At 47.8% G+C, this 10353-nt stretch overlaps 1 protein-coding gene across 1 annotated transcript in view; it reads left to right on the forward strand.

Annotated features, from left to right (window-relative positions):
- ABCA5 (ATP binding cassette subfamily A member 5) overlaps positions 1 to 8801 on the forward strand; it is a 32256-nt gene extending 23455 nt beyond the window's left edge. Inside the window, exons 29-40 of the mRNA XM_080560342.1 lie at positions 337 to 428; positions 1118 to 1244; positions 1382 to 1499; positions 1615 to 1706; positions 1861 to 2036; positions 2518 to 2593; positions 2678 to 2772; positions 3475 to 3594; positions 3777 to 3926; positions 4838 to 4917; positions 5178 to 5233; positions 5919 to 8801. Of these exons, the coding sequence (XP_080416468.1) occupies positions 337 to 428; positions 1118 to 1244; positions 1382 to 1499; positions 1615 to 1706; positions 1861 to 2036; positions 2518 to 2593; positions 2678 to 2772; positions 3475 to 3594; positions 3777 to 3926; positions 4838 to 4917; positions 5178 to 5233; positions 5919 to 6026 (1290 nt within the window). The 3' untranslated portion in view covers positions 6027 to 8801. The remainder of the gene's footprint in view (positions 1 to 336; positions 429 to 1117; positions 1245 to 1381; positions 1500 to 1614; positions 1707 to 1860; positions 2037 to 2517; positions 2594 to 2677; positions 2773 to 3474; positions 3595 to 3776; positions 3927 to 4837; positions 4918 to 5177; positions 5234 to 5918) is intronic.
- Positions 8802 to 10353: the final 1552 nt, after the last annotated feature.

The raw sequence follows: 10353 nt of genomic DNA on the forward strand, positions 1-10353 counted from the left end.
ATTAACAGTGCTGTTATTAATCCTGATTATTATGGGAGTCCATACCGATGGAGGACGAACTCCAGAGCAGGGGACAGTCTGTCTCTCTCCTAGAAGCCAAGCAATTGCCATTAAATCAAAGCAGACTTTTCTCTTCACTGCCAGCAGTTTGTGGCTAAAGCAGGGACTTAAGGATATATTTCATCTTCTCAGAGCCATCAGCATTTCTGTGGTGGTGAAGAACTGGTGCTTCTCGCCACTCGTCACACCGGTGGGGCTGCCTATAGGGTCACCTGTAGGATCTCCATCCCCGGAGGGCTAGCAGTGCTCTGACAAACAATTTCTGTTTGTTTTTAGCCCTATTTGCAGTGTGTCGTGTGGCTCTTCCTGCTGCGATGTTTTGAGGTGAAGAATGGGGGGAGGACAATTCGAGAGGATCCATTTTTCAGGTGTGTTTCTCTGTTAAGCAGAATTTTTAAAAGGAGTAAGTCCAAGGAAGCAGTTCTTAAAAATCATGCAGGTGGTTGAACTGGAATATGTAGCATACAGTTATGGGGGATACTGCAGAAATATAGCTGTGTTATATCTCCTCCCAAGTGTCTAAAGAATTTGTTCTCTTAATTTCAGTTACCTGAAATTCAATAAGTGCAGAAATACAGCTTTAGCTTACTTTTAAGTTATCTTTGTTCAAAATAAAAAATTTTGAGGACAATCTATATAAAGCTAAGGTTAATATGGGGATTTTGATGTCTCTTCTGATAATGCATGACTGGGAGCACAGCTGTGAGTGCCCACCAGCGGGAGGGCGAGCAGCACCGCAGGGGCAGCAGTGACTTGCCCCCAGCGAAGCAGAGCTGCTGCTTGCTATGCAGCTGTGAACTTCCCTTCCCACCGCATGATCAGAGATGTATGCTCTAACAAAGAGCTCAGCGTTAAAATGGCATAATTGCAAGCATTGACAGCTCCTTCAACTCTTTCGGGGCTTCTCGGATGCGCAGCATAAACACATTACTCCGAGGTTTGGCAAGCGCGAAAGCTTTCTGTATCAACTCGGAGAGCAAATCTGGATTGATTTCTCAGGAAGCTTTGCTTCACCGGAATGCCGAGCGCAGGCCTCGTGCTGTTTTCTCCCCCTTAGAAAATGCTTCACAAAAGTCAAAACGTGGAAGCTGCCGGATGCCCCGCGCGACGAGAACGAGGATGAAGATGTGAAGGCGGAGAGGCTGCGGGTGAAGGAAGCGCTGAGCAACCCCAACGCTGAGGAGGTAACGCTGCAGTCCCAAACCCCGAATTCAGGGGCTGCTGGAGCTGCTGGGGGCTGCTCCCACCACGGGTCCTGGGGACATGGTTCCCGTGCAGAGCGTGGCAGAGCATCGCTGCTCCTACCTCTCTCCTTTCGTAGATGCCAGCGATCGTGGTCAGCAGCCTGCACAAGGAGTACGACGAGAGGAAGGAGTTCCGTCTGGGGAGGAGAATAAAGAAAGTGGCAACGAAACACGTCTCTCTCTGCGTGAGGAAAGGTTCGAGTTGGATCGTTTGCTGTTGAGCTGCTTCAGTTACAAAAATGACTCTTGGTTTTGTGAATTAATTTGTCTGACCTCACAGGCAGTGTTTTGTGTGTTGTCCTGCCCTTAGGAGAAATACTGGGATTATTAGGACCCAACGGAGCTGGGAAGAGCACGTTAATTAACATGCTTGTTGGAGAGGTTGAGCCGACCAGCGGGCAGGTATATCCTTCCTACAAACCAAATAGAAAGTGAATCCATGTTTAACATTTGTCATTACTGCTGCCCTTCCTGACTGTCTTTTGCTAGCTCTTTAACAAAACCAGTTCTAAAACTGACGATATTATCGACTGAAGCTGTTACACTTCTCCTGCAGGTTCTGATGGGAGATTGTTCTTCGGGAGTGAACAGCGACGATGACTCGGTTAAATTTGTGGGGTACTGTCCTCAAACTAATCCACTGTGGCCAGATATTACACTGCAGGAACATTTTGAAATTTATGGTGCTATCAAAGGAATGAGTCAGACTGATGTTAAGGAAGTTGTAAAACGGTAAGTAGTTTATTATAGAAACATTTGAGGTTTTAACTGCTTTTTTTTTTCTCACTTTTTTCTAACGGTATTTTTTTCATTCAAGTTTATGATCAGATCATTTTAGCAAATTCGTCAAGTTTTAGTTTGTAGCTTAGGAGATAAAGATTCAACCGCACAAAATTCAATTGTTTTTTGTATTTTATTATTTTTTAAAAACTGCGAAATGCCAGTGACAACCTTGGCAGGGGTTGCGAGGATGGGGTGGCCAGGGCTTGGAGCCATGTCTGGGTTGTCATCGCAGGCTCCACTGGGGGACACGGGGCCTGTGACGGACAGCAGTGCCCAGCTCTGATGCTGCCAATTGCTTTGCTTTTTCTGTACAAATATTTGTAATTGAGTTCTTTAAATGGGACTGGTTGCTTCTAGTATGATGAGAGGAAAACTGAACCATCGCACTCTGCATTACCTGGGCTTTTCACCTGCAGTTCTCTTTCCACAGCATCTCAAGTGCCCTGGATTTAAAAGACCACCTGCAGAAGACAACAAAGAAGCTGGGAGTCGGGCTGAAACGCAAGGTATGGACGAGCTCCTAAAGCTGCCGTGGCGGCTGCTTGCGGGAGGCATCGTGTCGTTACCCAGCTCCTTTGCCCTCCTTTCAGCTCTGCTTCGCCCTGAGCATGCTGGGCAGCCCGCGGGTGACGCTGCTGGACGAGCCCTCCACCGGCATGGACCCCAAAGCCAAGCAGCACATGTGGTGAGTGCCGTGCTGGCAGGGGGCTCCTCTCTGCTCGGGAATTGGTCCTGTTTGGGGAGCAGCCCCATCGCTGCTGGAGCTACCAGCTGGGGGCAGGATGCACGCCCACTGCGTCCTCTCCTGGACAGGGTGAAGAACGTGGAAGCTGGGAGAAAGAATTCTTCAAAGTGAAGGAATGCAAGGAGTATGAGATTTGAATCATCTTTTTAAAAAAAAAAAAAGTTCAATTGTTGCTGTGGGGAAAGTATTGATCCATAAAATAAAAGGGGTTTGAGCATCGCGGTGCTCTTTTCCCGCTAACCCAAGGTTACTGTTCCGTGCCAAACCCAAGGGAGCTCGGTGGGGCACCTTGCTCTGCTGTTAGTCCACAAACGAGCCCCGGGCTGCTGGGAGTCACTACACACCTAACGGGAGAGAAGAAACGTAACGTGCAACGCATGGTCACTTGGTGTCGGGACAGTCTGCCTGTGCAGCTCTCCGCAAAATACCGACATTCAGCTGTCTTTAACCTACACAGTTGTAAAACCTCAGTTAACAAAAGGAAACGAAGACTGAATTTGGTTTTCTTTCACAGAAGCGTTATTTATTGATTCCCCTCCCGGTATCTTCCTAACATTTTATGCCCAGTTTTTTGTTTGTTTTTTTTTTTGCTGTTGCTTCAGTAGTGTTCTGGCTGGGGATTCATTTTTTCCTGTTTTGCAGGCGGGCAATTCGAGCAGCCTTTAAAAACAAGGAGCGAGCGGCTATCCTGACCACGCACTACATGGAGGAGGCGGATGCTGTGTGCGACCGCGTGGCCATCCTGGTGGCTGGGCAGCTCAGGTACTGCTGGCGGGGGGCGGTGGGGCACCTGCTGGCCACGGAGCGTTGCTCTAAAAATGCAGGCAACAATTGTCTCAACCTGGAGCAAAATTAAGTGTATGGAAAGGGGCTGTTAGATGTTAGTCTGCTTTTTGAGTGTGGAGTAAAGCGTGTACCGCCCTTTCTCTCTCTGCAATTGGCAGGTGTATAGGCACTGTTCAACACCTGAAGAGTAAATTTGGCAGAGGATACTTCTTGGAAATGAAATTAAAGGAAACACCTGATGTACAGCAGCTGGAGTATCTGCAGAGGCAGATCCTGCACATCTTCCCAAACGCAAATCGTCAGGAAAGGTGATGTTTAACAAATAAACAGAAAACATTGAGATTAATACAAGTCTCTGATTTCTCAGCAGCTCATTGGTAATGAGTAAGGAATGCCATAATGCTAACATTGACAAAAAAAAATTCCCATACAGCTTAAAAAAAAAAAAAAGTTTTGCAAGTCAGCAAACCCGAAGTGCTCGTGCCACCGACCAGGGCCAAGCATCTGAATCATGTGTGCAAAAGTGGCACAGCAGAAACAAAAACAGATTTCTGCATAACTGTTGCGTGCTGGCTTCCTTCTCTGTCATCCTGGAAACGGGGTAAATTCTGAGGCACTGAATCCCTGCCCTTAGCTGGAAACACTTGGTTGAACTGTGGGGACCTTGGGTTTGAGGGTGGGTTGGTTGGCTTTCCCCCAGCAGCTTTGAATTCCTGGTGACTGCTGGTGAGGATGTCGGAAAGAGCACTGCAGGCATTGCATAAGGCACATCCCTCCCATGGGGGAGATTTGGAGGAGAGTTTGTTTTTCACAAGCCCGTGTGCAGGGTAAAGCAGGTCCCTCTTCTGGAGTGCTGGGTGCAGCGTGACCTCTGTCAGAGCTGGTGTGAAGGGCAAAACTTCATCGTTTAAGCCCTGGCAGGAGTTTTTGTGTGTCACTTTGTAGGTAGAATATAAATGCTTGACTCTCAGCTGAAGGGCATAAAAAGCACCGAGCAGTCCCAGGTGACTTTCAGCTGAAGCATTCCGACCAGGGTGCTCCCAGACTGGTTATAACCCCTCTGCTCTCCTGGAGCTGGATCGTCCCTCTTTTCTTGTGTGTGGACAACTCATCAAAATGCCTGGAGTAGTCTTTAGTAAATGATTTAATTTTGTTCACTTGGATATTTGTATTTTTGCTTTTTACCTGAAGCTAATTTTTTTTGCTTTGATTGTTTCAGTTTTGCTTCTATCTTGGCGTATAAAATTCCTAGAGAAGACGTACAGTCACTTTCACATTGTTTTTCCAAGCTGGAAGAAGGTAACTAAGCACTTGCCACCCATCATGTTCGGAAATCTTTCTGTCTCCACAGCTGATGCATTTCCCTTCATTCCACGTGCAGAGGCACTTTTGCATTTGTGTTTAAAATCCACTTAATTTCCTTTCTTCTATTGCTGTTGCCAACCCTGTTTCTTGTGAAGTCAACAGTAAGCACATGTACCAGCTTAAATGCTTTAAATCCAGTTGTCTCAGATAGTGAAGTATTCTTAAATATGCTTTCTCTTGAATTCTTTTAACAGTAAAACACACGTTTAACATCGAGGAGTACAGCTTTTCTCAGGCAACACTGGAACAGGTATGTTGAAGCAAATGTCATTCCATGGAAGTAAATTGTGCCAGGCTGAGGCATTAAAGTTTTCAGGATGGTGTTTCTACAGCAGTCTGGGGCAGATTCGCTTCATGTCTGCTGCCCCTGAGCCGCGCATCCCTGCGGGCATCCCTGTGCCCACAGCTGGAGCTCGGTGCCCAGCTCCGAGGGCCCGAGGCCGCTCCGCTGGTGACTTCTCTGGTGTTGGGAAAGTGGGACTGCACTTCCCCAGAACATGAATTGGGACTTTCAGTTCCCCTTATTCCCGTTTTTCCCCTTTCATTTTAAAATAAGTCAGGCCAGCTGTGCTGGCTAGAACAAAGAAAAAAATAATTGTGGCATTAGTGGAACTATCACTGTGATTTCTTAGAAAGATAGGCATTGCTATTTTTTTATGAAAAGGGGATAAAACTGAAGGTTATTATTGCTTAATCTGGATTAGTTACTGCTGATGACAAATGCTTTCAGCTCGTATTTGGTTCAGCTTCCTTCCCATTGTTTTGAGGTGGGAGGGTAGGAGCAAAGAGGAAAAAATCCAAAACACTAAAAACTTCCGACTCGGATCTGCAGCAATATGTTCTGTATTTGTAAGGCTTTTACCATAAATTATGTTGTGACTGAGCGAGTTCCTCCAGGGAACCTGGCACATTCATCTCCTTTATGTCCCTTCAAGGTCTTTGTGGAGCTTGCTAGGGAACAGGAGGAGGAGGACAGCAGCTTCGGCACCCTGAACAGCACACTGTGGTGGGAGAGGACGCAGGAGGACAGGGTCATTTTCTGAGCCCCTCGCCATCCCGACGGCTCGCCGAGCTGCTGGTGCTTTGTGCAAGTGATGATCCCCTGCACCATGTCGTGCTGGGGGGGCCGAGCTGCCAGGGGTGAGCGTGGAAAGCGTCAGCACTGGGGCAGGGAAGGAGAACGGCATTTGGGAACGCTGAGCATCCTGGCCTGAGCGATGCCGCTGCGGTAGTGGTGGAAGCAGTGAGGATCCCCACCGTTATTTTGCCAGTTGTGACATTCCTCCTCTGCTGCTTGGTTCCTGGTTCGCATGGAGTGAGCAGACGCTGCCAGGACACTTGGGCATCTCCTGGAGTTGGTGCCTGCCCCAGCGGTACCGCTGCTCGCCGTGCTCTGCCAGTGCCGAGGTTGGGCTGCCCTTGCTGCAAGCCGGGCATCTGGGCAACGCCAGCCCCCCTGGAGCATCCTTCCCCTGCAGGCATCGCTGTCTGCCCAGCGAGGCTCCGTGCGTGTCCCCACAAGGTCCTGTTCCTGTGGCTAATCCATCCCTGCTCACGCTTAGTTGATGCACCTGCTTTGGAGAGGGGGGAAAAATCGCTCCGGTGTAACCGTATTCACTGCAGGCAGGGTCCTGAAGTACCCCGCGGGCTTAGCTTGGTGTCCAGCCAGCCTGGAACTGCTCACTTACAGCTACGACCCAGCACTTGCCAGCACTCGTGGTCCTTTCTGCTGCAGGCTGGCAGGTGTGGCTAGCTCGTGCTGCCAGGCGTGGTGGCACTGCTGTGTGTAATGCATGCACTGTAGGGTTAAACAAGGTACACAGAAGTGGATGCTTCCCTCCCCCCCCGCCCCAGCTCGGTGAAAGTACAAAGACATAGCTGTGTAGTTATGGGATTTGCAGAAATGTGTTTCTAGTCTGTGTCAGAAACAGTCCAGTTCTGTTGTGGGGTGCGACGGCATGTATCCTGCCGGCTGGGCTGGAGACAGTCCCTTTTAGCTGTTTCCATTCTTGGCGGTGAATCCATAAGCACACGCAACACGATTTCCTAATCCTTCCTTGTAGTGATCGCAGTAAGTAATGCCATAGTGTGCTCAGCATAGTGTGCTTCGTCCCAGCGTGGCAGTTTTTCATTCGCCTTCATAAACCCAAAAGAATAAGATCACATTCACAACCTCACACGTAGGAATAGTGCCTTTACTTTGCATAGAAGCACTACGAAGAGAAGAATACATAGTTCTTTATCCCAAGATCCAACAGATGTATGTTTAAAATATATTATTTTCTACACAAAGCTATCATCACTTTTTTAGTTTTATATGTGAAATTAAAGATTGTTGACTGTTCATTGTGTTCTGCAATGAGCAAATTTAGTGATGCATTTTTATCAAAACATTGGCTTCATAAGTCATATCAATTGTGCGTCTTCACGTTAAAGTTAGAAAATACCTTTGCTTTTCTTGAGGAAATTCAGAAACCGAGGGTTAATGACGACTTCTGTGGCCCAACCGTTTGTACATAGTCTGTGTAATACTGTTTTTTCATCACGTTGAGAGCCCGAACCTGTTTTCCTTTGTCATCATGGAAACGTTTCTCACTCCAGCACGGGGAGATGTACAACTCTCGCTTCCTCCTCCGTACCCTCGGGCTGCAGCTGAGGGTACAGATTGTGCTTTGCGGTGAAGCTGTGAGCCCAAGAGCTGTGGTAGCACCAGGACCGTGACCTGAGTTCATCCCTTCTGCACATGCAGCCCCATTGCTGCCCTTTTGTAATTTTAGTCCCTTTCACTTAATAGGCCGTAAGGTAATTCTGTACAATGATATTTCTGTCTGGGTAACATCATCCTATTTCACATAGCTTATTGTCTTAACATTTCAAACAGGCCCTACGAAAACTTTGTTGGCACCTGGCGTTCCTCAGCTTGGTTCTCCTGTTCCTCAGCCCGGTGTAACCCAGGTGATGTGGCGCTGTAGTCGTGCAGCTACCCCTACAGAGGATCTGGCACGTTGAGTTAACTGTGTACGTGGGTGGGATCTTTTTGGTGTTGTGGCTTTGGGTTTCAATGTGGCATAAGGTGCCACCCCAAGACATCTCCGGAATTATAGTATGCTATAGAAAAAGTCTTCCAAAGTGTCGGATGATGTCTGTAACTGCCAGAACAGGGAAAAAATATGCAAAATTAAACTAGAATACCCCAAGAAGTCTAGGGTTTTATTCCTGCAGATTAAGTCCTTTTGTTCAGCTGTTGTCAGCGACGTACCAAATCCTGGCCATACTACCAGAGCCCCAGTTCGTGCTGTAGGAGGTACAGCGCCTGGAAGAGGATGCAGCGTGGGGTTTGGGCTTGCTGCGGGTATTGGGGCAAACCAGTTTTCTTCGTGCTGCCTTTCCCAGGTATAATGATCCTTAGCTGCTTTGGAGGGATGTTGTGATGAATAATTAGCCAGTGTATCCAGAACTTTGAAGATGCCTTTACTTTGTGGTCTTATTAATAACGATGTATTTTTATACGAGTGAATTTAATGTGTCTGATTTTGTTCATGTTACCAAGAAAACCTGTATTTAAAAACACCTGTGCAGTGAGTGAACCCTAACATAGCTGACATCCAGTGTTCTGGTAGCAGGAAACAGCAGGTTGTGGGTCTAAACACGTTTGTAACACTCCTGATGTCACAGTCAGGCACTTTGAATCATTTGCAGTTTATTTAATACTTTTTTTTTTTTTTCCTATTTCACCATTCTGCTGTATTTGTAAAGTTGAGGTTTTCCATTTTCCAGCAGAAAGTACTACCAAAATAAAGATGGATTGGATTGTTAAATGCTCGTCTATTATGCGTGTGTTTTGCTGCCCTAGAAGTAGGGGCACTGTCTCAAAAGCCTGGCCCCTTCCCGGAGCACAGCGCGCCGTGCAGGTGAGTGCGCAGCATTCAGCACGGCTGGAGCCTTCAGGGTTATTTTAATGCAGGCCTTAAGATCATATTTTTAATTGAATTCAGGGAATTGTGGTGTTGCAACACTTGGGATTCAACAGCGTGAGGATGTCGTGTTTCACAGCCAGATCGATTCAGCCCCGGTCCGGGCTGTTGCTAAAAGTGACCCCGCAGCAGCTGCGCGCTGCTGGCACGCGGAGCTGCGCATCTGCGGCGGTGAATCATCTTCATCCACTTGAAAATGCACCCCACCAAGAAAAGTAATTCATTTTTCCGGCTGGATCCGTGCCCAAGACAGGCTCACTGGGTGGCTGGATGGGTGCTCGCTGCAGGCGAGGAGCAGCGAAAGGCTGAGGGTGATGGGTTGGGAGGAGGAGGAGGAGGAGGAGAAGAAGGGGAAGGTCATCCACCTCCAGTCCTGCGGGTCAGTTAAGGACATAATGAAATGAAAGGGGGTTGTGCTTGTGGCAGGGAGGAAAACAACCCCGAAGAAATATAATCTCAGTTTAGTCAAAGTTCCCAGGTTTTCATACTAGTTTGTATTTAATGGTGTCCTAAGGGCAGCATGACTTTTTTCTTTTTTTTGTTTTTTAAGCTTCTTTTTAAAGCTGAAAAATGAATTAATTTCCCTGTAATGTTTCCTTAAAAGATCTTCAGAAAGTCCCTAATTCAGTATGTTGATTTTTCTCCTTAGTGAGAGTTTCGTGGAGCTTTCAGTTCTCCTTTTTTTTTTTTTTTTCCCCTAAACGAGTTGCTTCAAGCATCCTCTTCTCAGCGCCTGTCCCCAGCGTCTCGCCTGCCCTGGTAGACACGGGCAGGCTGACGCCAGCCTGGCCCTGAGATCCCCCTCAGGAATCGTGTGCAGTGAGTGCTTGGAGACCTCACGAGCAGCACTTTGAGGTGCTTCGGGCTCTCTTGTTCCTCTCCAGTGGCACCCCGAAGGGCTGCCTTGAGCTGGAGGCCAGCAGCAGCACCCGTGTGGGGTGGGAAACCCGAAGGCGTGCTCGCAGCAGGTGTCCCCTCTCTATTAAAATGCATTCTCTGTACATAACCTGCAAGCATGCTGGGAGGTCTGCTTTGTGCTGGGTACAAGCGCCCTATAGCGTGGGGGATGTGCTTATAATCTTTTATTTATTTATTTATCGGTGAATTTACTAAAAATGAGCTGTGCGTCTCTGCTGTGCCTACCGCAGCCCCAGGTTGTTGTCTGATGGGTAGCGGTGCAGGAAAACGCAACGCTCCTCTCCTAAGTGGGCTTATTCCACGAAAATAAATAAATCGGCAGCCACAGAAGAGCTACAGCCTCTCGTTAAGCAGCAACCAGGCTGTTTCTGTGTTGTCACACAATTCTGCAAAGCAGATGCAGTCTCCTCGAGCTGCTGAAGTTCTAGGACAGTCAAATTACTTTCTCTTAACTACTTGCGTGGTCGCATGGCTATAC

Source organism: Anser brachyrhynchus, assembly GCF_964034855.1.
Source record: "Anser brachyrhynchus genome assembly, chromosome: 18".
NCBI classification, from domain to species: domain Eukaryota; kingdom Metazoa; phylum Chordata; class Aves; order Anseriformes; family Anatidae; genus Anser; species Anser brachyrhynchus.